This window comes from Elgaria multicarinata, chromosome 3, assembly GCF_023053635.1.
Source record: "Elgaria multicarinata webbii isolate HBS135686 ecotype San Diego chromosome 3, rElgMul1.1.pri, whole genome shotgun sequence".
NCBI classification, from domain to species: Eukaryota; Metazoa; Chordata; class Lepidosauria; order Squamata; family Anguidae; genus Elgaria; species Elgaria multicarinata.
The window spans coordinates 45,200,810-45,226,701 of NC_086173.1; the positions used below are offsets into that span (position 1 = coordinate 45,200,810).

The 25,892-nt window shown below is 41.3% G+C and overlaps 1 protein-coding gene across 2 annotated transcripts in view; it reads left to right on the forward strand.

Moving 5' to 3' along the window:
- The window catches only part of NPLOC4 (NPL4 homolog, ubiquitin recognition factor), a 58,706-nt gene extending 35,130 nt beyond the window's left edge, over window positions 1–23,576 (forward strand). For both annotated transcript variants that reach the window (XM_063120082.1, XM_063120083.1), the window contains 6 exons: window positions 91–251; window positions 16,010–16,081; window positions 17,832–17,927; window positions 19,310–19,426; window positions 21,055–21,157; window positions 21,596–23,576. In XM_063120082.1, coding sequence (XP_062976152.1) covers window positions 91–251; window positions 16,010–16,081; window positions 17,832–17,927; window positions 19,310–19,426; window positions 21,055–21,157; window positions 21,596–21,753 — 707 coding nt within the window. In that variant the 3' untranslated portion in view covers window positions 21,754–23,576. The remainder of the gene's footprint in view (window positions 1–90; window positions 252–16,009; window positions 16,082–17,831; window positions 17,928–19,309; window positions 19,427–21,054; window positions 21,158–21,595) is intronic.
- The last annotated feature ends 2,316 nt before the right edge of the window (window positions 23,577–25,892 follow it).

Consider the following 25,892-nt stretch of genomic DNA (forward strand, 5'->3'; position numbering starts at 1 on the left):
TCAGTGACATCTTATTATAGCAATTTCAGGTATCATACAAATTATGTCCATCCATGTCCTTTAGTTGTTTAAAGGTATCTTCTTTTCCAGGGGGTCCTGATAACCAAGTCCACTTTGAGGGCTACCAAGTATCCAACCAGTGCATGGCTCTAGTACGTGATGAGTGCTTGTTACCATGCCGTGATGCTCCAGAACTTGGCTATGCAAAGGAATCCAGCAGTGAACAATATGTGCCTGATGTGTTCTATAAGGCAAGTATTGATAACCTTTATCTCTATTGGCATAAGGCCCTTGCCCACCTCGAAATCTAGCAGTAAAGAAGATGGTACAGTTCACTTTGTGCTTTTCCATACAGAAATAAAAACCAGTTGCAAGCCATGGGCTTGCACTTACTCAGTACTCATAGGCCAGAGCTCCCTTTTGTCCCAGTGAGGATGAGGACCTGATTAACTGTTGGAAGCCTCGACTAAGGGTTTCTTAAGCCCAAGCTAGCTATCAAAGTAACAGATGTGCTTGACATTTTAACCCACCCCCAGGTAAGGCTTTCTGCTCTGTTCTCTGCATAAGCAGCAGACCTTCTGGCCTTCCTCCTCCCTGACTCTGTCTGCCCTGCCCCATGCATTAGAAGATGCCACCACTGAGCTATCTCCAACTTACACTGACCTGTGTCATTCACAATTGGCCTGTGTCATTCAGAGTTATGCTTTTCCGTGTTGGGTTGCCTATTTCTGGAGAGCTATTAAGAGAGGATTCCTAGCTCTGAGTGCAGCTCTGCCAAGACACGCTGGTTCTTTTGCTGTTGTCTCTGTTAGGTCCCCCGTGAAACCTCTCAATCTGGAAATTGAGGAGGTTGTTGGGCATAATAGAAAGCACTATGACTGAAGATAAATTGGACCATGCATGCTTCTACACTCAGCCTACAAACATTATACTACAGCAATACTTACGGAAAAGCACATTTGCAATACTTTCTTGTATAAGCTCAATTTCCTCTTCCCTAAAACTGCTCCTCTCATTCTTCAGACCCTGCTCAGCATCATTGTGAAGTATGTGGTGCACTACTTTGTGCCTCCTAGCAAGCCCTCTGAACTAATGATACCTCTTGTGTTTGGCAGTCAATGTCACTCCTCAGTTGACTTTTAATCCCTATCTAATGTTTTCTTTTTCCTTTGCCCAATTACGCTTAGGTGAGATGTTCAGTGAAGCAAAATGATGCAGCAATAAAAGCTGCAGGTTTCTGACAGCCAGTGAGAATATTTTTTGTTGTCTCGAATATGTTTATAAGATGCCTGGTGAGCAGCATCAATTGCTGCAGAACGCAGAGTAACAAAATGGAAAACAAGGATTTTGAGAGCCCCAAGTCAGAGGGTGAGGTGTATGTGGTCATCGTGGGGAGGGGGAATGGGTTGGGGGATCTCTGAGTAGAAAACTATGAAAGTAAAGGCATTGATCGATCCAGAGGATTAGACACTACTGAGGATACAGATAATTCCTTTGTTTTTTTACTGCAGGCAATCAGCACTTTTCTTGCCTTGTTATGAAAATTTCCAACATGTCTGTCTTGTATGTATGGTTCAAAGAATAGAAAATTGGAGATATTCTTTCAATTCTTTACATGTGTTAGTGTGCACTTTCTAAACCAGAAAATTTGAAGCAGACTGTGAAATTCAATGACAAAATAAATGTGTGCTTTTTTGTACTATTAACAAAAAAATCTCCCCAAGATCGTATGACACCTACATTTGACTAACTGTAATCAGTATCTACAGCTGGCATTAATACACAAAGTGTTCTTGATGGTGTAGACAAAATACTGGTATTACAGAATGGGAGTTTACAGAGGCTTCAGCTATCAGTCACATTTATGTTTACTTGTATGATAAGAACATTTACTTACACTACCAGCCTGTGATCGTCTGCAAAAATGTATTCATTTAAAATATGTATTTTTATTTAAAATCTTTCTAGGCTGCCTCTAAGGGCAAAGGGCATCCCAAGGCTTTTTAAACAATAAAAAGCCATACAGCAACAATAAAACAACCAAAATTAATAGAATTTACAAACACATCTTAGTCCAGATGGTAATAGAATCTAAAACTCAATTGCAGCTAAAAACCCAAAACAGTCCACTGAGACATACTCAGGAGAAGGCCAGAGAAAACAGGAAAGTCTTCGGGGCCTTCCTAAAAGCTTCCAGTGATGAGACCTGATGGACGTCCAATCACAACCCATTCCAGAAACATAGAGCCATCCCAGAAAACATCCTCTCTTGTGTATTTGGTCCCCAATACTTAGCTGCCTTCAAAGGTGAGCTAATGAGAAGGGCCTCTGTTGCTGATCTTAAAAGTGTGGGCAGGCTGATAAAGGTGAAGGCTTGGTTCAGAACTGTTTAAGGCTTTACAGGTCAAAATTAGCACTCAAGTTGTGCTTAGAATTGCACTGGTGACCAGTGCAGCTAGTGCAGAATAGATGTCATATGATCTGACCACCTCACCCCCACCAACACTCAGGTTGGCCACATTCTGCACCAGCTAACATTTCCGGACTGTCTTTAAAGGCAGCCCAACGAATAGCATATTGTGGTAGTCCAGCCTGGACATCACTGGTGCATAGATAACCAAGCAAGGTGTGTCCTCTCTGGATAGGGCTGCACCTGGAATACCAGTCTAGGCTGGTAACAAACATTCCTGGACATTGCAGCCACTTGAGCTTGCCCAGTTAGCAGAGTCTAGGAGGATTGCCAAACTTCCAGGGGTACTGCAACCCGATCAGTTGTAAACCTCCATCCAGAGTAGTTCGTTTCCCAACCTGCAGTACCTCAATCTTGTCTGGATTAAGTCAAGGTTTATTCACCCTCATCCACCACAAAAAAGCCCCTATACATCGATTCAAGAGTTCCACAGTCGCCCTGGTATGTGCAGATGGAAACGAGAGGTAGAGCTGAGTATCATTTGCATACTGATGACACTTCAGCCCAAACCTCCTGATGATTTCCCTCATCAATTCCATGTAGATATTAGAAAGCATGGGAAACAGGATGGAACACTGAGAACGTGCACACACACCACTAATGGTTACGGGGTGGAACAGATGTCATTCAACAACTCTCTGAGACTGCTCTTCCAGGAAGGATCAAAGCCACCTTAACACTGTGCCTCCTAAGCCCGTCCCAGATATCCATCCAGAAGGATACTATGGTTGATGATATGGAAAGCCACTGAAATATCCAGAAGAATAGGGTTGCACTCCCCCATCCATTCCTCAGTATAAGTCATCATCCTTCGTGACCAAAGCTGTTTCTGTCCAATAGCTAGGTTTGAAACAGGATTGGAATGGGTTTAAACAGTCAGTATCATTCAACACTGCCTGGAGTTGTGAAGCTCCCACGCACTCCAGTACATTGCCCAAGAATGGCAAATTTGACACTGGGCAGTTGTTATCCAAAACTATGGGATCTAAATTTGTTTTTTGTTTGCTTCAAAGCTGCATGGATCTCACCATCCCTTAAAGAGGCATTAAGCACCTCTCAGGTCCAAATATCCAGGCAACCCTGGCCAATCTGACAAGCCAGGATGGGCAAGAATCTAAAAATCACATGTGCCTCAGTTCTCCAAGCAGTTTGTTCACATGCTGAGGATGCACAATTTCAGAAATTTCCAGCTATGGCTTGCAGCCTGGAATAACACTGGTTCTCAGAAGTTCTCACTTCTTTGAATACAAGCTTACCAAGATAGCTAGTTTGCCATCACTTGAATTGTTCACTGAGTCTTTTTTTAATCTGGTGTGTTTGGAAATGCTATATTTTGGCATATCTGATAGGTATTTAAATACTGCATTTGCCACTTACTAGGTCACGGGAATAAATCTTGCTGTTGCTGCAGTCCTCTTAAGTACTTTTTGAACTGCATTGGGAATAGAATGTAGTGTGAGAGATGCATTTGGCTATTCTCCCTTGTTCCTTAATATTGCTCATGTTGCCCATCACTAGAAACTGTAGAATGCCATTGAGCCAGATAGCCCAAGCAATTTCTTTCCCATGCAATCTTCTAGATCCCATCATGCTGTGCTTTATGCTTCAGGCCACTGTGGAGAAACAGAGTGCTATCCACACTTTTCTGGGTCTATTAAGAATTAAACCAGTGATTTTACTGGGTAAACTTTTAGGTTGCTACAGATGTTTTTATAGGGACCTCTAATTGTCCATTCCGACACGTAGTTCAGATTCATGAACTGTTCTGACGCATGTAGTAATCCTGTGCATTTGAAGTTGTAGTTTCTCTTCTCCCACCCTTTACATTTGCAACATTGTTAAAGCTTTGTGAAGCATAGTAAATTCTATGTTTGAAGGGCCACTTTGGTCTTGAATAATATGAAAGACCTGGTATTATAAAATACCTTATCACTGATTGTGAGAGTACGGGCTTCGGAAAGGATTATCAAGGTGTTGTCTTTATGTTAAGAGCATTCCTGATAGATGTTGGGCTTGTTGGAATATAAAGCAGGTTAACAATGTAAAACCTCACTCTTCAAGTACTATCTTGCTTATTTTATTTGGCTAATAATAACTTCATTGATACTTCGGTTCGAGTAAAATAGGGGAGCATTATTGTCAATGGCTTTATGACTGCTATATTTAAATAGTGGGAACTAAGGGTGGTTGCCTTCACAGGGTTCAGACGTAAGAGGGCTGTGCCAATTTGCAAAAAGAAATGGGGAAAACACATTGTGATACATTGTGAGCTTTTCATTCTGTCATAAAGTACAGGTTATCTTCCTTTGTCTGTATTTGATTCCTTACCTTCACATTGGGAATATATAATACTGAATCACCCATACTTGAAGACAGAGGAACATATTTTGTTCCAGGTTACAGATTTAGATGACGGAGACTGCTGGCAGGCAGTGTTTGTTCTTAACATGTCTAGAACAGGAAAAAGTGAAAGAGCTACTTAAGCTAAATTATTTATTGGGGTAAAAGGGTTTCAAAGTCTGGTCTCTTGGCAGCCTTCTACTACAAACCAGCTCAACTATCCTTCTACAAAATAAGGAAGATTTGCGTTGGAGAGCCTTGGAGTACAGTATATATGGGTAGCACTCACATGAAAGAGCTTTTAGAAATTTGTTGGATATGCCCCAAGAAGTCAATGTTTGTATAATGTGGAATACATTTATCTCACAATGTTAGCAGCCGTTTAAATATAGCAGAAGCTATTGAACCCCTGTGTTTTCTAGCTGGGCAGGAGAACAGTTGCTCTTTAAGCTCCTGCAGTCAGAGAAAAGGTGATGTATGTAAAATTACAGAGACCTGAAGCAGCGCTTATACGAAGCTTGCTCATTGCATAACGTACGTAGTCTTGGTATGTTTCTTTACTTTGGAAAACAGTTTCTGAATGAGTATTTCTGCACAAATAGAAGCCCATGATGGGATCAAAACCACACAGCTGAAAAAATTGCTGAGAGCATTACTGGCTGTAGGGCCTCAGTGAGTGAAGAGGTGCTTTAAAGGGAAAATAACAGGCCTGCTCTCTTTCTATCCTTGTGAGTTTGAGTCAGTGCGTGTTTGTGGGACTGGGCAGGAGCTGTTGCACCCATGACAAAATGTTTCAGGCATTGCTGGTTCCCATGAGAACACACATGACTCATCCATGTCTTAAATATCACAAAAACAGGAAAACCAACAACACCAGGTTTGCTCCAGCTTTATGAATCCAGGCGTATTTCTGAGGCCTCTGGCAGTGCAAGTTCTTTATGTCTTTACCACTCTCTTTATTTTGGCTCTTTAAAGGCCAAGTCAGCTTTGACAGCAAGGCTGTTAACTGCATCTGGATGGTCATCCAACTGGTATAAAGCACTGGAGGTTTAACCTAGTGTGAAAATTAGGACGTTTATCGAACCAGAATAAAAGTGCGATGTTTAAATAGTTGTTTTCCCTATAGCAAATGAATTCCCTGAGTAAGTTTCTGGAACAGGGGTCTTTTTCATGATTGCAGTAAAATGAACTTTATATAAAATTCATGTAACCAGCACCTAAGTCTAAGCAACGTTAAAACATTTGTCTTTTCAGCTGTGTATGTACAGGCAGAGTATTTGTGACTTCAGCTAACACCAGGAACAATAGTATTAGGTTAACATTTCAAATAGAGAAACAGCTAATTTCCTTATTTTCAAAAATTTAGAAAGCTTGGGTATGCAGGGTTACATTAGAAGACTTTTCCTTCCTATTTCTCCCAGTCTTTTCTGTTTATCTCTCATTTAAGCTACGAATGTATCTTGCCCTTGTGAGACTGATAGTCTCAATAAGAGAATTTCCAGACTGGATAATATCCCACATTCATTTATAGCTTTCTATCAAGTATACACCAGAGGGTTTTAAGTGGAAAGAAGAACCTATGTGACAGGCAAATGTTGCTTAAATTACATTTAGCAGAACACTAAATTATCTATGAATTTTTGTTGTCCCTTCCAAAATGTATTGGGGTTACTTATAATAGCATAGTTGGATGAAGTCACTGGAAGTTATGAGTACTGGACAACCCTAAAATTTGGCATCCTTGTCCATTTGCAATTTACGTTTATGGTGAGCAGTTCTCTATTTTTGTGTTTCTGGGGGTTACAAACACCTCCTCTTCTTCCTGAAGCAGTATTCAGTTAGTCTGCCAAGTCTGACTTTCCATTATCTAGCTGTCATCTTATTGGGCACCCCTGTGAGTCTCCGGCTGCGATGTACTCTTGAAGTTGGTTGCTGCACTGCAGGACTCCAGCTCTAGACTTATTTCATGGATGTCTCAACATTCCATCAAATGCAGCATGCCAAAAAAAAAAAAAAATCCAAAGGGGATCTGAATTTTATGGATCCTTTGAAGCATTCAAAGTAGCTGAGGTTTAGTGCTTTTGCAGGACTCTGTTCCCTTGTTGACTTTAGAAAAATACCTATGATCTTAGCACCAATGCAAAGTTGTCGTCTTTTGCAGTAAGTTATGTTTTTATTGATGTTCTAATGTGTAGGAAATTGCTTTGGGCTGGTAAAAGATGAAAGATACTTGATGTCATTTGTGCTACAAAGGGACCTTTGCCCCTTGCAAAGCCAAAAACTGGGTAAGGTTTTTGCATTTGGGCTGTTGCTTCAGCATCATATGGAATGCTAGTCTTAGGAATTGCCAACTACTAGATTTTAGTTTTAGCATAAAGTCCGGTATATAAATTGAGAATGGTGATGCTTTGTTGATGTTCCTCAGAGAGAGGGGTGTGTGGTGCTAAATACAAAGCTTCATTGCAAGAATCATTGAGGGTGATTTGCTGTGGTTCAGCAAATGCTCTAGTGTTATAACAACCCCTTCTCTCCTCCCATATCAAGTATTACAAAGCAGTAGGGTTCATTATGCCACATCACTGATGGATTCAGCTTTTGCCTAACACCTGCCACTGTGCCTTTTGTTTTGTTTTGTTTTAAAAGTCTAGTTTCTAGTTCCAACTACACTTTTGTGTGTGTGTGTGTGCTTCCTCTGATTCCAATGCCTTTATACTCTTCATTACTCTCCTGTATATTCTCTATTTTACATTTAGTTTTTAAGTGGAAACCGGAAAACTACGCTGTACCTCACCACCAGTTACCTCAGTGCGGGAATGGGGGTATTTTATTCTGACATTCATTCTCAGTTTAGCATATCTGTCTTGCAATAGAATGGCCATGATGACTCGTCTTCAGCTTGTCATTCACAAGTTTGTTTGTTTAACTTCAGAACCTATGCCAAATGGATTCTAAACACCCTGGCGGTTAACCAAGCAAAGTCCAAACAGGCAAACATTACCACAGACTAAAAAGTAATTTGAAATCTTTTTAATGCTTTAAGAAAATTACAAAATTAAAGTAAAGAAAGTAGCATGGTGGTTATCTGAGCATTAGAAACTTTCTCTGTGATTACAGGGAAAGAAAATGTAACAAAAATATGAGATTACCCAAAAGAATTTTAATTGCCAAAGCTGGCACTACAAATGTAGCTAGCAAGATTACAGTGTGAGCTTCTAACATTGTTATGACTCTTCCTCCTTACCCTCTTGCTTACTACTTATGGCTTAACGCTAAACTAAAACATGCTAAAATTGTTATCTCTCCCTTTTACTTCCTCCTGCACATTACTTGAATATAAAAAGCTAAAATAAAGCATTACTGCGTTTCTCTATGCATGTGATGAATTATATTGAGTTGAAGCTAGAGTGAAAGGAAAAACCAAACACTTGGAAATAATTCCCAACCTCAAAAACAATTCTAATGCTAACTTCAGAAGGTGAATGGCTAAAACTTTTTGCAAGATCTAAGAGCCTAAAGAGGTTATCCAAATCCTTGGGTCCAGTGGTTCAGATAAGGTCAGAGGCGAAGCAGTGAGAGAGCGAAGTGAAGCAGCAACAGAAAAGAACTCTCATTACCTGTGCTTTTATATACTTGTAGTCAAAGGTGGAGGACCCAATGAATAATGAGACAATGATCTTGCAAGCAAAAAGTAGGATGCATGAGTGGTTAGTCCTCCTGTTCACCAGTTAGAAGTGAAGTTCTACCTATCCCCAACAATGTCACATTTTATCCCTATGTGTTTTGGGAACATCTCTGGCATTACTACTAACAGGTTAATTTTAACCTTCCAAAAATGTGGCTAAATGTCTACCATCTGGGCATGTTATCTTCTTTGAATTCACAGTCCTCTTTGGTCATATCCACCCCAACACCTCCTCCCAATTGTTACTTGTGCTCAGTGCTATAGCTTCCCCTACCCAACTAGCATCGATGAAGAACATTTTCTTATCAAGCAAGATGATGGCATCATAAAAGCCTTGTCTAGAAAGTCAGTCTCTTTCAAAGAAGTATTCAGGAGCCCTTGTACTTCTAATGCAAAGTTGAAAATAATTTATTTAAACCACTGAAAATTGTGGTGTGTGTGTGTGTTACCTTCTCTCTGGATTAAATGAGTTTAGAATACACTGCTTGCATTTGTTTTAATTTTCCTTCTTAACTATGTGAGCTACAAACTGTATTTAAATAAAAGCTAAAATTGCCATGTAGCCACACAACCCACGTGCTGCTCCTATCCGAGATGTCATAATCTAGGCTGAGCTTTCTTTTTATTCTTGTTTACAGTCTATCTCTCCAACTTGTATCACTTTTGAATTTATTCCACTTAGTAGTAGTTGATCCCAATTTTATGTTTTCTCCAAACTTTGTAATTCTATTCCTGTGTTTTCATCAAAGAACTGGGCAGAACAACCTCATATCAGTATTTTAATTTGAGCTAAACATTTCACCATAGTGTGCTGCAGCAGTGACACAGGCAAATACAATCCTGGAAATTATTAGGAAAATAAGTAAAACACCCAGTGAACTGCCCAAATAGCTTAAACTATTGGGTAGTGTAGAAATGTAATTAATAAGTATTATAACGCTATTATATTAATCCTCACAGTACGTAATCAACGCATTAAATGCATTGCCACAGGATGTTGTGATGCCAGCTAGCGTAGCTTTCAAAAATGGATTACATAAAGTCACAGGTGGTTATAAAATTATTAACCTATAGAAATTAATAACTAAACACTGCTCAAGAACTGAAAGGTCACAAATATAGATCCAAAATAGGTCTGTTAAGAGGTATCAGCCATGTTAGCAGAATGGCATCTCTGATTACCAGATGTTGGAGACAAACAGTGAAGTAGCTATCACCATCATGTGCCACTTGTGACCTACCAAAGGCACTTGCCTATTGTAGATGGAATGCAGGGAAAGATGATTTTTTTCCTGATCCAGCAAGGTAAGATTTGTTTTCATCTTACAGCCTCAGATCAAAGCAAGCACTGTTGCTATCCTCTAATCTGTAAATCTTAATTATTTTATCATACAAAGTTTTATCTCTTGACAATGTGTTTTCAGAGACCACTCCTCTTTTCTACCCGCTCCCCTACCAATAGTCTTTAATGCATGAGTGTTACTGCCAGAGTTTGCCAAGGGCTTTAGTCACAGACGCATCCTGGATGTTCAGAGATTTCTTGTCCTGGCTTGTTGGCAGGAGGATATTCTCCTGTAGCAGCTGTCTGCTGTCATACGCTTCTTTTTCAGATGTGCTAATAACCATATATTATGCATTATATATATTTTTTGCAAAGTATTCTGCATGCATACTTTGCCTATGATTAAATAATCTAAGCACTGTATGACCAGAAATTATATAAAATTGCCCATTGCTGAATAGCTTTAAAATAGATTTTAAAAAATACAGCCCAGCAAGTTTCTTGCTTTGTCTGGATTTGTTATTTGCACCACACTGTTCTACCTAAATTGAGGCAGCAGACGTGAGGTTTATGATGGTGTCAAACCAAATATTGAATGGAGGAATCTCTAGCTGTCCATCCTACTTCTACCATCTTTCCACTCCTTGCTTGTTTTCCACAGCCAGAAGATGGTTTAAGAGGCAGAAATATCCCATCAGCTAATTGAAAAAGAAGTCAAAGACTAACTACTGAACTTGTATGAGAGCTCTCATCCAAACCAGAGTAAAATTTTAATTTTCTCCCTGCTGAAATATTCAGATGTGGTTGAAATGCTTTTAAGCAAGAGCTAAAGGCCCATTTTTTCTCTTTCAGAAATAAAGCAGAGGTGGATGTGTTTATGTCAGAATAATCCCAAATAAGTGGTGCCATCTCTGGTAGTAAAACACCTCTGATATTAAAGCCATTGTTTCTCTTCTGAAAACAATGGCATATCAAGACCAGCGCTCTGTACACGTTGTTTTATCTTGTTTGTGCTCATGGAATAAACATTTGAATGTTCCCTTCCATATGCATTCCATTCCACCAGAACTGCAGGTTTGGGTTTATTAACCTTGAATTTATAGTTTTACTTGAAGAACCATATCCCTATTACATGTGACCCATTTCTATAAGGGAAGGGGAAGCAAACCCATGAGATGGGATCATGGCATAGGCAGATTCAGCTTTTGCTGGAATAAATTAGCAGATAAGGTCAGCGTGGTGACTGAGTACAAGGGTGTAATTGCACATATTCACCATAAAAATGTCTCTGCATCCTCCTATTTTTAGTACTATTCCCCCCCCACCCCTAAATTTAGCTCTTGTATTGTATTTGATAATTGATGAAGGATGGAATAAAAAAAATCTCTTAAATAGAGTAAAAATAATGGAAGAGAATTGGCAGAACAATGGTCAGAAAAATTCAGTACAAGGCTTCTGTCCATAGGAATTTTCAAACATTTGTGGGCTCTTTAATGAGACATAAGCTTTTCACTGTGGATGGAGGAAAAGACACAGATGAATCCCAACATGCAGAATGGACTGTACCACTTGCTTTTGCAAATACCTGTTACAGACCACATTGAATATAGCTTTGATGCAGCATAAAGGCCTTCCGTTCCAGTGGTTTGCTGGTCTCTTAGTTTCACCGCAAATTTTGCTCACTAATTTAGTTCATAACAGCTAGTTCTTATAGGGACCCAAGGGATAACAGTCTCCTGTACCTGTACAAACTTTGCTCCTGTACTTTGATAGAAAAAATAATTTCCTACCAGTTTGGAACCAGAAGTGATTCTATTTTCAGGACAAAATGTGTTTTTAAAATGTGCTAACTGCAGCCAAATCTTCCCACACCCCTAGTATGATTGTTTCTTTTGCTGCTTGAGTTTTGTCCAGCTTTCATGTAGACTGAAGTTCTCCATGCTGTCCTTTATGTGGAGCCACTGCTGGTCAGCCAACTGTTTGACATTCCACGGTGCGGAAAATCCAAAGCTACAGTAACACAACCACATATGCGAACACCATGATCACTTCCAAATTGGTAATGAAGACATTGTTTCCCTAGCAGTCTCCCAGCTTGAAGTTTGCTAAGGTTTTTAACAATGTCATTGTCTAATTAAATAGTCCATGCGGGGCTGGGGCGGGGGAAGATCATGGGTACCTTCCTCTTTTAGGAGAACCGGGTTTACAGATTACTTGTAGTGGGAAGAGGGAAGCTTCTGTTTGATAGGAACAAAATTAGTGAATAGGTTTTAGTAATTTGACTTTTAAAAGGCATTTAAAATGGAAATCCCCAGAGGGAAAGATAAAGAGAACAGGTGCTGTAAAAAAATATTCCTGCGTATTAGAACTTAATTGGATTTGAAGATTAATTCCAGATGGGCTAATTACATGGGTGGTGTGGCAAGTTCTTTCTTGAGTGGGCAAGTCTGCAAGTTGGTTTCATTGGATTTGATTTTGAATTTTGCAATCTTGTCAAGATTAAGGGCATGCCTGCACGATAGCCACTTTTGAGCTGCTGGATGTAGTGAATAACCAGACGTGTGAGGAGTGTTGTTTAGAAAGGTAGATACCTCTTTTTCCCATGACACCATACCTAATGAGGGGGATCAGCATGAGATGAAGTCCTGTGGAGGACTATGAGGATTGCCTGCCCTGTGTAAATGCATCTGATTCCCCAAATAAGTGCTGTGAAGACATGGCCATAAAAAGAAATTGGCTTTTAAGCCACTAAATCCCATCAGAAAAAAAGTATTTCCTTCTCCCACTTCTCTTGTTGGAACTAAAGGCACAGGCCCCTGGGCTTGTTGCTGAAGACATCACTATACCAAACAGGCTGTCTTTGAGAAATGAGAAGTGTCTATGAGAATTTTTCTATAATCAACATTTCTTTCAAAGAATGCCTAAAGGGGCCTACTGGTTTATCATGTTTTGGGCAGGTGTCTGATTGGACATGCCATGGATTTTTCTTCAGAGGGAGAGGTTGGTGATAATTAATAATGTGCTGTGTGTTTCCAGTTCTATATAAACAGCTGCTTCTTTCCTGTGAAGCCCAGGGGTGATAGACTAGTTGTCTTGTAAATAAACTAAAATGATAAAACCTGGCATGTTTATAATTCTTTGGAAACTAGTAATAGGGAAAATTTGAAAAGTTCATGGATTTTTAATTTTATGAGGTGCAACTCCTCCACTTTAGAACTAGATAAAAATCTGTTGAAGACCATTGAACTTAGTATCATTACAGTTGAAGACATACTTTGGTGAATCTGGCATAGGGTTTTTGCATTGCCCAAAAGCTAGAAGCACATAGTTTTTTGTCAGAATTTGCATGAGGCAGAGAAGAGCTTCAGCACCAGGGAATACTAAGATCAAAATGAGATTTAAACCTCCAGCCTTCAGGTTTGCAGTTGTGACCAGGGATGTATGAGAAATTCATTCAGTTCCTTTTTTGTCAGGATTTTACCCAGTTCATACCTTCTGGACCAAATTCGAGCTTGCAATATGATTTGCAGTCCACAAAAATACATCCGTCAGCATGCATACATTCTAAAAATGTGCATGAAAAATGCATACTTTTTTTAAAAAAATGCATACAACTACACTTTAATCCATAGGAGAAGAATGTATATATTTCAATGATGCACACAACTGATGCATACATTTAGAAAAACACGCACAGGTTTTCTTGCAAAAAGTGGCGGTGGTGGGGGAGCTCACAATCTGATATGGACTCGGGTCAGAACGAGCTTCAAGACAGAATTTCGAGAACGTCGGCAAGCTCAAATTTTGCAGATTTGCACATCCCTAATCATGACTAAATCACTTGGCTACTTCTTGGAATGCTGATTAGCAGTGCTCATCAGAAATGTGCACTTCAAGACTTTGCTTTTCTCTCTGACCACTTGTAGTGGTGTGTGTGTGTTTCTCCTGTTCTCCTGGCAGTAAATCAAAGATGCAGATTGACAGCAGTGTCCGAGTCCATGTCCTTGGGATCTGCCTCGTTGCCACATTTGCTTTTGAAAGCTTTGTGAATGTAAACGTTTATGTAAGCTCTCTGATTGGAAATTACAAATGTATAATTTATATAGGTCTGAGTGAATGATTTATATCCTGTTAAGTGGTGATTTAGGTGGAAAATAACAACCCCCACTTACAGAATCTTTAATGAAAAGTGTCTGTTTTTATGAATTTATTTCTGAAGCAGTATTTGAGCTTGGCGTGTTTGACATAAATCAGGTCTAATTGTCACTTTGTGATTAATGAACATATGGTAGCCATTTTTCCCCCTATAATTGAACTTGCATTCAATTCATCTGACAAAGTGAAACAAGTTTAGGCTTTGGCAGATTCTGTACCTTTTCTACGCCTGTGATTTAAGAAAAGGTGGTAGGGTTGCTTATTGTTGTGGTGTCCCCCCCCCTTTTTTTTTTTTTTTACACTGTAGAACAGTGAGAAAATGAGACCAAATGGAACTCTTCGATTTTGGGATCAATAGGGTGATGTGTCAGAGTGACTGTCGGATTACTGAGCTCTTTAGATATGAAGGCAACACAGCCCACTATTAGGCTGTTAGGTATTCTTTTCTCCTTGCTACTTCCTTCATGTGTGGCCTTGAACTAGTTGCTTAGTCTCTCTGGACCTTATGGAGGATACAGTAACCCTGTTATGCCTCTTGAGGGATTGACAAGCATCACGCAGAAAATGAGACATCCATACCTATGTGGTCTGGATTCTCCACTGCTTTTAGAATGGTGAGTCTTTCTTCCTTTGGGGCTGGGTGAGTAAAGTGGAGAGAAGGTGGAGAGAAAAGAGATATTTTCATATTGGACCCAACAGGGAACACCTCATTGGAGACTTTCTATAGAAATTTCCTTTCCTGCCCGTTAGGGTTTGCAAGGTCCCAGTGAAGTCTTTCCTGCAGTCCAGTAACTTCAAACAAATATGTGCTCACTTTTTCTGCAATCTGTAAGCATAAAGAGAGAATGAAAATTTCCAGTGATTTCAAATTCTCAGCCATGGTGTGTCTGACAATTTTTCCTATTGACCAAAAACCAAACTAGATCTGACCAGGCAGCTGTGTTTCACATCTGTCTCATTCGCATATAAAACAGGGTGTGGGATTGTTTTTAAGCAGAAAACGGGTATGTTAATGAGGTATGTGGAACCTTCTTCATGCGTGATCGTTTCAGGTACTTTCCCTCCTCCCTCGTTCATTTCAGTCTTGAGGTTGAGCGGTGTGTGAGAAAAGTGCCCTAAGTAAAGAAGCATGAGGAGATAAGGCAGGGGACAGTTCAGATCCCCTCGCCCACATGCTCCTTTTACGTTTAAAATAAGACCCTTCTCCTTTCTTTATGTGAGTGAGACAGAGGAATAAATAATAAACGTAGACGTCTCCATCACACTTAGTCTGCCCCAAAGAGAATGTGTGCTAGCTATGAATGGTGAGCTAAGCTCTAAGTTTCAATTAGGTATTGGCATAGTTTAAGGAAAAAATAAAATCTGTACAGGTGTGGGAGGGTCCCACTTTGTATATAAAGTCTGTGATTGACAGTAGAATTGGTTGTACTGTGTAGTGTGGAATGAGTCTTTAAAGGCCATTTTATAGATGCTAACCAGCAGGTCCCTGCACCCCTCTAAAGCATCTCTGCCTTTTATATGGGAGACTGCAAAAATTGTTATTGCAATCACAGAAATGGCTGCAAGCTATTTCAGTGTGCAATCTGGTTCATGCTGATATTTCTCCATGCTGTCTCATCCACAAGGAGGCATTGACTGGGAGGGGAAAAGGGCCTGGTTTGCATTTGTGTAAACTACTGCAAAAGAGGTTAGCATCTGGGCAGTGCCATTGTCTGAAGCTAGTGTAAGCCAGGGTCAGAGATGGGTTACTGTTCTAGATGGGCCATCTCGGGGTGAGACTTAAATATGGCATGCTGTCATTCCTGCTTTTTTTGTTGGTAATAGGCATACTTAGTTATTTATGGACAAAGGTGTTTCTCTCTCCCCCCCCCCCCCATATAACTACAAAACTTTTCCATAGATGCAACTACTGCATGGATGAGCTGACCTCTGTTTTGTGTTGTTTATTTAAAACAAAAAACCTGGAATCTCCATGTGACCTAGGAATTGGCCAGTGGCCCACTAGTAGCCTTTGAACTACTGCTCTTTAGTAATTCTGCATTAATCATTCTATCTAACCAATTGACTACTGTTGTTTCAGGATATAGACAAGTTTGGCAATGAGATCACCCAGCTAGCTCGTCCTCTCCCTGTTGAGTACCTAATCATAGATGTAAGTATCCATTACGCTTATCTTTTACTTTTGTAGAGCGAAATAGAAATAGGCAAAATTCACAAGGCTGACCTTGGAATTTCCACTTTGTTCTTTACTTTGCCCTTCTCTTTATTAGAAACCTAAATATTATCAAGCAACACATAACCTGTTGGTTGCAGTTTACTTTTGGGCTATCAGTGGTGGTGCAAAATCTCAGGAAAGCATTTAGCTTCCTTGTTAGACACTGCTCAAAGCATCTTACTGCTCTTATGAAATTACATTTATCCATTAGACAAGTAAAAACTGCCACCCCCACAGAGATGCTGGTGATTACATCACCAGGAGCTTGTTAGCAGTGTCTACTGTACCTTTCAGAGGAGTGATTAAGCAGCCTGCTGCTTACAGTGTCTGAACCAGATGTGGCTTGACTGCTTTTGGCATGCCCACTGCCATTATCAGAGCTTTCAGCTTGAATAAGACAGCCCAGCTGCCTGTCTTCCATAGGAAAATGGGCTCATTTCTGGTGTGTGTGTGTGTGGATGGTAGCTCACTGTATATCCAATACCCAATAATCTTTGTTAGTAAAAAATAAATAAATTGCCACAGTCCTTGGATTTAGCATTAAAATGAAAGGCAGGGGAGCATTTTACAGGATAGAGGAGTGTAACACAGAGATGATTCATCAGCTCAAAATATGATGGCACTAGTAGTGGCACCAATTTCACTTGTTCCTCCTCCTTGTCCATGTATTTGCATTGCTTGCTGCTCAGAGTTGAATTTGGACTATAGGCGTTTAATGTCTGATTCATGCAGTGAGATTTTCCCTTTTGCAACAATAGTGGCCATTGTGTGGAGCCTGCAGAATTCCTGCTTCAGTTGACAGCCCAGAAACACATTTATTACCCAAGCAGCAAAGGCATCTGTTTTTGGACTACCTGGGGTATAATTAAGATGAAAACAGATTGACAGAACGTGCACTTAGGAGGCGTCTGAAAAGAGATAAAACTGCATTTCTGAAGCTTTTCTTGTTTTTTTTTTATTCTTCTCTTATAACTTGAGCTATTTCTGCACCTTTGGTATTGGTTACAAATGTGCTGGTCCCTAATTGAAAAGCCTTTTGTTAGTCAGGTTTCCCACTCTGTAGAATGCTAGTTGGGATATGACAGCCTTTCACTTTTAAATATCGCCTGTGATATTACTTTGCTTTGGGTAACATGTGAGATCAACAAGCATGGGCTTCTCTCTGTTGGAGACGTAGGGATGCAAAAGTCATGGGCGCCTCACGTTAGCAAACTTTTCATGCCCTCCAGAGGTCTATCTTAATTTTATTATAGTAATGCTTCGTAATATATGCTGTGTTGCTTTATTGGGGAAAGGGCAGTGGAAGTTGGAACTCCTGAAGGTTTTAACCTTAACAATATTAGCCTACTCCTGATCAACCTGTGCAAGCCTTCATGTTCCTGAATAAGCCTAGCTGTTTGAAATGAAATTTCTTCTTGTGATCTGCTTGTTTAGCCATGCATGCTGAAGTATCTCCTTGGGAAAAGAGGTGGGAGTAAAACAAAATACGTGTAAATGTGAAAAGCCTTGAAGCTTTACTTCATAGTCTCACTTTCTGACCTTCCCAGCTGGGTCTCTGAATCTTTGAGCTATTGAAGGTACTCAACTGAGGCCTGTAACTGCCACATATTTGGCCTTCACTTTATTTCTTCAACTGCCCAAGTTATGCTAGTTGTCACATGAATCTTTTCCTTCTTTTTTTTTTAAGATTACTACCACGTTCCCCAAAGATCCAGTTTACACATTTTCTATTTCTCAAAATCCATTCCCTATTGAAAATCGTGATGTGCTGGGAGAAACTCAGGTAAGTGTTGAATCATAAGGGGGGTAGGGTGGGGACTCTTCATAATAAAATTGACTTAAATTTTAATATGTAAAGATCATAGGACATTGCGCAAAGAAATGGGATGGTTGCAGATGCTAAGTAGTCTTAAAAGTTCTTATTTTTAACTCCCTTTTGTTTTTCTGCCAAATTTGCGTGTGAGAGGAGCAGTTCTGAGGGGGACAAATTGCACTTAATCTTATAAAATAGTAATCTTACTGTGACGTCAGAACCAAGCTTGCACTGAAGATGTTAAGAGAAATGCTTTAAGTGTTGGGCTACATATTCTCATTTTTCTTCAGAGGTGTTAAATTTGTGTCCCGCTAATAGCTCTTCCCAATGCACCTACACCTCTGGTATGTGTGTGCACCTTCAGCTTTACTGTTGCCTTTCACTGCTTGAATAAAAGAATACCTGCATTATATGATTGAAGAGAAACATGAACATTGTGAGGACAAGGCCCTACTTGGGGCGGGGGGGAGAGAGAGAGAGAGAGAGAGAGAGAGAGAAAGCCAAGTGTGACTTCTCTTTTCTATTTCTGCTTCCTCGAGTTCAGCATGTGTCTGTATGGATGTTGATGAACTGCTAGGTCTGGAAACAATGTAGCCTAGCTCGGCTTTTCACTCCAGTTACCCTGGCAACTCCTGTCAGCCAATAAAGTCTACAGATAAAGCCTCATGCTTGAGATGTCCTTAAACCTTTGGTCAGAAACTGGATGCAGATGATAACTGCTGGATCTGTCCATAACACTCTTTGTGGCCTCTTCTAAAGTATTGGTTAGTCCCTGGAATAGGAATACCAAATTAGGTGCCCACAAGAGCAAGCTTTATCTAAACTTTCCCCAGGTGCTCTGTGCTTTCATACTCCAGAGAGAACACCCATGTTTAGTACAGAAAGGAATTGCAACTCTATTGGCACCTGGTTGGTAGAAGTCAGACTGTGTCAGTCATTTGTTCACTCTTGATACTAAGAATTTTGGTGTTATTCCCTATCCCCTCACTGCCCTGGCTACAACAGAATATATGGAATTGATGTTTGCCTTGGAAATGTGTCCAGGTCCAGGTACACATTTACCATAGTGATCCAGTGGTGCCCAAACAATACCAGTAAGAACGTAAGAAGCGACATGCAGTGGCCAAACAGCTGTCGAACAGGGACCCACAAGCAGGACATGAGTGCAACAGCACTCTCCTGCCCATGTTCCCCAGCAACTTGAGTATATAGGCTTACTGCTTCTGATACTGTAGTGCTATTCATATTAGCAAGTGGCAAGTGATGCTGGGATTGGCCAATGTGGGTATAATTAACCTTTTTTAGAGACCGTAACAATACTGAAATATTTATCTTCTTCACAATCTTTACAGGACTTTCACAGTCTGGCTACATATTTGTCCCAGAACACCTCCTCTGTGTTCCTTGACATCATCTCTGATTTCCATCTGCTCCTCTTCTTGGTCACCAATGAAGTTATGCCTTTAAGGGTATGTAATGACAGGGATGTTATTCGGGAAGCTGACATTAAAGTTCGCACAGAGAGAGAGAGAGAGAGGTGCTAAGCAGCACTGGACTCCAAATAAAATACTTTGCCTGTTTGGAGGGAAGGTGAACCTTCTGTTAGTTTGGCCAAGCCTTTTCTCAGGCAACAGGGTCTGCCCTGTTTTTGAAGTGCCACTTTAAGGTTGGTATCAAAGATGCTCAGATGATTTTAGTGTTGGCAATTTCAGCTTAGCCTTGGTGTCATTTGGAGAAGTAAGCTGGTGGTGTTTGCATTGGTATGTTCTCGGACTAGATGGAGCCAACTTGGATGTTTCATCAACAACTGGAAATGTTTTTAAATTCTCTGAATCAGACATTCCTGTTGTAAACGATCGGAAGATCAGTCAACCAGTCTCACCGAGGCCAGCAACTTCCTGTGTTTGCATCTCCCTTTACTCCTACACCCCGTTTTGTTGGCTTGAGTGCTGGAGCATAGCTGCACATGAAACTGATTATAACATCTGTAACATTTTTCCTCCATTACAAAAAAATAAATTACACACTAAGAGGGTGGGGGGGAAACCATCCAAGCCATGTGTTTTCTAGAGGGTTTAAGAACTGCAAACGTCAACATGTGCAGAACAGCTGGGCTGCCAGTAGGCAACTGGAGATCAGGACCAATCAGATTTACTGCATGTTACCTTGTTGTTTGGTTGTGCATTACATATAAAACCCTCACATTTGTGGTGTGGAGGAAGGTACAAAGCCAATAAAAAAGAATAGCATTTCTCATGTTCATTGTCTTTGGACTCCTGAGATTAGTTTGTAGTTTCTGAATTGGGTTGAAGTATTAGTGATGGCTAGAAAACTTAATGTATATATGTACCCAAGGTCTCTTGGGTGTAGACACGGCACATTTCCAGCCAATGCATTTCAGAACTTGTCTCTAGTGCCCTCTGCTGTCTGAAGCACAAGATATTCAGCGACGTGATGCAATTTTCCACTTGTATGTGGCAGGTAATAGTTGCCACTGAATGAGCAAATCGGAGATAGCAATTCTACCTTGCCTGCCTGTCCATCTACTGCCATTCATGCACTCTTGCCTCCTGCGTATCATGGATGCTCTCCTGGTTGTTTTAAAGAGTTCATGCTGATAGTTTCTTTGTCCAGAATTACAGCTTGTCCCACATTGGCCGTGTGCACGCTATTCTGGCCAGTAACCCTTCAAGATGAGTAGAGATGCACATGCAACCACTATAGCACCGCTGATTATTTCAGGGTTCAAAACTAATGTGCAGGGTTGTGTTGGATATGTTGTGCAGCTCCCTCTCTTGCTTTATATGGTCCCTTTGAGCTGGAAAGGAGAGAGAAAATCAATCTGAGATGGCACTGTGCTGTTTTTAGAGAATGGAAACTGAAGTATATCTTAACTGCCAATCCTGGCTTTCAAACAGCCTGAAATGGCGTGGGTGGAGAGTGGAGTCTGATTTGTGGATTGTAATTTATTATTTGCAAGACTATTACCTTACTATAAAGTGGCTAATTATGTTACTAACCACTACCGTCAGTGGGGGAGATGCTGCCGCTCTAGAGGGAAGGGATTGACCGTGGTGTGATGTATCATCTCTTTCAGGATAGCATCAGCTTATTGCTGGAGGCAGTAAGGACCCGGAATGAGGAGCTTGCACAGACTTGGAAGAAATCTGAGCAATGGGCCACCATCGAGCAGCTTTGCAGTATGTCTTGTGCATTTTCCCTTTGATGCTGAGATTGAGACATGTCATTGCAGCGATGCCGGGGAGCTTTGGTTCCCTCAGTTACTGACGGGGGACGGCTCAACAGGAGGAGGAAAAGGATGAATGTTTCTCCAGTCATGGCTGTTTACCTGGCCAAATATTGTAACATTGGTGAAACACTTTGCTGGGAAAGGTGTCACACTCGTGCAGGGATAAGAAAATGGACTGAACTAGCACAGGGGGAAAAGTGAAGGAACTCACAAATTATACAATTGTGGAAATTTGTGAGATTTGATGAGGCTACTCAGGGGAAGCAGGGAATGTGGCTGGTTATATAGGGAGGGCTCTGTATTAACTGTAGCAATCTACTGTTTTCTTGAATGTTACCAGGTGAGAACTCCCCCGCTTAATCCTCTCCCTTGTATTTTCTCTTTTCAGGCACAGTTGGTGTTCAGCTTCCCGGACTCCAAGAATATGGTGCCATGGGTGGCTCAACGCATGCAGCAACCTCTTCCATGTGGGCCTGTCAGCACTGCACCTTCATGAACCAGCCAGGCACAGATCATTGCGAGATGTGTAGCCTACCACGTAGCTAGGCCTCTCGTGGCTTGGCATTCAGGGTGGCCCTTACAGACCAACTGGCAGAAATACAGAGGCAAACCCTTAGCCAGGCGGGACTGTTCTTCCTCCTGGGATGATGTACCATGAGGGGTGGGGCAGAACGGGCAAGGGATGGAAGTGACCCATATGACGGGCACTCAGTGCCGTTCAGAGGGTGGCAGCTTGCAGCTGGAACTGGATATCCCAGTGGGAGACGATGATGAAGCCCCTCTGCCCAGCACTGCTGCCTTGTCTTTTCTTTGCTCTCAGTATTGTAGAAAGCCAGAGGTCATGTTTCCCCTTGAGCTGCAGTCACAGGGGTGGCTCATCAGCTCTGTGGGCACATGGCAGTGTGGCCATGCCTCCCTGTTAGCTTGCATGCCACAAGCTTTCCCCAGCCTTAAGCCAGTCAGTGAGGCTAGGCAGCAGCATCGAAGGGATGGATTTGGTCCCCCAGGGCTAGCTTGCCTAATGTTGTTCTCTTGACATGTTTTGCATTTAACCCCAGAGCCGCTGGGTCACTGGTGCCTGAGTCACTTCGGTCTACCCTTTAATTACAGTTTCCAAATTGAGTGACCTGCAATGACAGAACATATAGTGGCTTTAGAGCCCCAGGCTAAGCCCCGGAGGACCTTGGCACTAGAAAGAGGAGAGAGCATCCCTCTCAACTTGGTAAAGGTGTCTCTGGTTGCCTGTTGACCCTTTTCCTGTCCAGCTCAGCCATAATGACAGCAAATTAAAGAGCTCTATCAGCAGCTGTCTTTGGTGCTTCTCATCTAGGGCCAGGCAACAGGGAGGAGTATTCTCCCTCAAATCAGGTAGTAGGGAACAAATGGCTTCCTGGTCTGGAAGCAGAAACAATCTCGGCAGCATCACCCTGGCTGTGTCAGGGTTGGGCTGATGGTTACTTGCCCCAGACCTCCATACACTCTCTCCCCATTATGTTTAAAGCTGTTCCCTGGTATCTGCAGTTGTGAGCAGCCAAAGCTTGCAAGTGCCTTCCTCATGCCTTTTAGTGACTTGAATATCATCCCAGCAAGGCAAAACGAAATGGGGCATTGGTTGGCATCTTGAAACTTTGTCTTACTCCACCATGATAAGAGGCATTTTGCAGCTGAGGCACCAGAAATTCTCTTGCCTCAAGAACGCTAATTTGCCTACTGGTCACATAACCTCATCCTAGCAGTGCCCTCAGACTCCTTATTTCTTCTGTTGTGTGAGCAGCTCCTTTCACACCTGTACAGAGATGTTTTCATTATCCAAAAATTCCTAGCATCTCTGCCAGCAGCTTTATGCTAGGGCACATTTGGTTTCTTGCTGTAGTAGTTCTGACAACTAGCCTGTTGTCATCCAGGCAAATCCATCAACATTATTATACAGAAATAAGGCATTCATGTCATCTGTTGGGTTATGTGGTCAGAGGGCATCCTCTTTCAGACCTTCCACGGTATATATTTTTAGATTCTCGCCACAGCAAATTGTGCCTCCACCCCAGATACCAGTTTCATTTATGGGCATGTAGGCTTGGCTGTTGGACAGCTGCCACGAGGGATGTGATATATACTTTCCATGGTAGAAATATTGGCCGTCGTCTGTCAGGTGTTTGAAAACACTTCATCTGGCCCTTGTTATTGCTGACAGGACATGTGACTCTTCTTTCCTGGGTTTGCATTTTGACTAGATTTCTCTAGCTCACTGGGCTGTAGCCGCTCTTGCTATTCCTCTTCGTTCTATGGGTTGCAGAGGTGTGTGTTTGGTTTGGACTGGAGTTAACTGAATAACAGCCCTGCAAATAAAAATCTATTAAAAGCATATGAAATAGCAGCTTCCTGATCTTTTTGTTATTTCGCCATCTTGGCCCCAAGTCTATTTCTCTCACATCCATTTTGAACTCGTGCAGCTCTTTGGTTGCAGATCTTTCTCCAAACAAGACTTGGGTGTTCTTCAGGTTGGACTGACAAGACATCCTCCTTACTTCGAACAGTAGTAGTACTGTCCATGTCTCCCATCTAAAATGCTTGCTATGAGCTTTGATAGGAGGGCAGCAAATTATGGAATTTCAGCAGCATTTCCAGGTGAAGCTGATGAAGTTTTGTTTAGAGAAAGACCTGGTAATCCCAGGCAAAGTTTTGGTAACCCATCTCTCCAGAACTCCAGAATTTTACCATTACCTAGATGTACATGGAGCTGCTATACATGAATTGTTGTTTACGAGCTCACTCTAGTAATTGTGTAGCAGGAACTTAGAATGATCCCTCTTAAAGGCATTTTGCAAACCAAACAATATTTTCTTGGTGCCCATGCAGCACTATCTTGGCTTTCTTAGAACCCCCACAACAAAGTGGAAATAAAGTACCATAAATAATGAAAGATGTGTTTCTTTATAAACACTCTCATTCCTCAAACCTTACAATTTATTAGACCCCCCAAACAATAATATAACTTTACATCAATTTGTCTGGTCTCAATTGCTACCTTCTCCACTCAACAGCAAGGCAGTAGAGAGTGTTCCCTGATGCTGGGCACTTTGGATTTGTAAGCCTCCAAGTAGTATTCTTCCCTTTCTCTGTTTTCCCAGTTCTTGTGACAATTGGGATTACTGACAGCAGAAACAGGTAACGTTGCTTTATTCAAACATACATTTTTATGTTAATGACCACAATGAAATAATACTGCACAGGCAAGATTCTTGAGTTCTCTCCCATTTTACCTGTAATTTTTTTTAGGAGTCATAAGAACATAAATGCCTTGCTGGATCAGACTGAGGGTCCCATCTAGTCCAGCACCCTGTTCACACAGTGGCCAACCAGCCATCGGCCAGGGATGAACAAGCAGGACATGGTGCAACAGCACCCTCGCACCCATGTTCCCCAGCAACTGGTGCACACAGGCCTACTGCCTCGAATTCTGGAGATAGCACACAACCATCAGGGCTAGTAGCCATTGATAGCCTTTGCCTTCAGGAATTTATCCTACCCCCTTTAAAGCCATCCAAATTGGTGGGCATCACTACATCTTGTGGTAGTGAGTCTGTTTTTGAATTACAGAAGAGCTCAGGGCACCTTTCTTAAAGAAATATATGTCCTTGACACAACCTTGATTTGCTTCATAGCATGGACAGACAATAAGAATGTATTCAGCAGAATGAAGTTGAAAAGGTTTTCCTGGAGTGTATCACTCCAGGCTGCAGCTGGAAGATTGCATTTTTGAATGTTTTCCATTAAAACAGCACACCATACTTTCCATTACATGCTAGTTTTGTGGATGCAGAAAGAAGAATTCAGTCTAACCTCCTGACTTCCTAGTTTTCAACCTAAGTGAGTGTGTATTCAAATGTGCTACACCTCATCAGCAACCTGAATAGTTTGTACCACATGATTTTGCTGAATTGGTTGTTTAGCATTTATGCAGTCATGTGGGAGAGGGACTAAACTATGGGTTGTATTCAATGTGAGCCCTATTTAGAGGATACTCATTGGAAAGAATGAGGCTTAAGATAATCGTGACTAATGAAAAGTCCCATTCATTTCAATAGATCTATTGCAAGGGTACGCAACCATTTGGCAATTTGAGAAACTGTCCTGGACACCACCACAAAACGGGCATGCTATGTATGGAAGAAAATATTAGCCTACAGCCACCTGCCTATTTCTATTCCTAAGAATATCTCTGAGCCCCAAATGTAGCCCAGAGGCATTCATGGGGGGGAAATGGAAGCAGCTAGATGCCCTGACTTCACTTTGAAGCAATCTTCCTGTGAAACTTTGACACCCTCAAGGCCCTTTGGCATTTCGGAGTCATCTTCCTTGCTGTATGCATGCTGACTGGCTTTGAAGAGGATCTCCCTGCTTTAAGCTTCTTTTGCAGTAAAAAACCCAAAACAAGCGAAGTACTGGGATGGTGTTTCTGCTATTACCAATGATCAGTGCCTGTTTTCTAGGACAAAATCTGTGTCCTAGGCCCTAATCTGTGTAAGAGTTCTACCAAGATGACAAAGCTCCATCACACCTGGAGAAAAACGCTGGCTACCATGGCTTCTCTGCTCCTGGTTTCATCGTTCAGGTACTTCCTGTTTGAAAACAGGAAGTAAACAATGAGCACGAGGCCCGTTCAGTCGGGTGTTGTAGTCACGCTG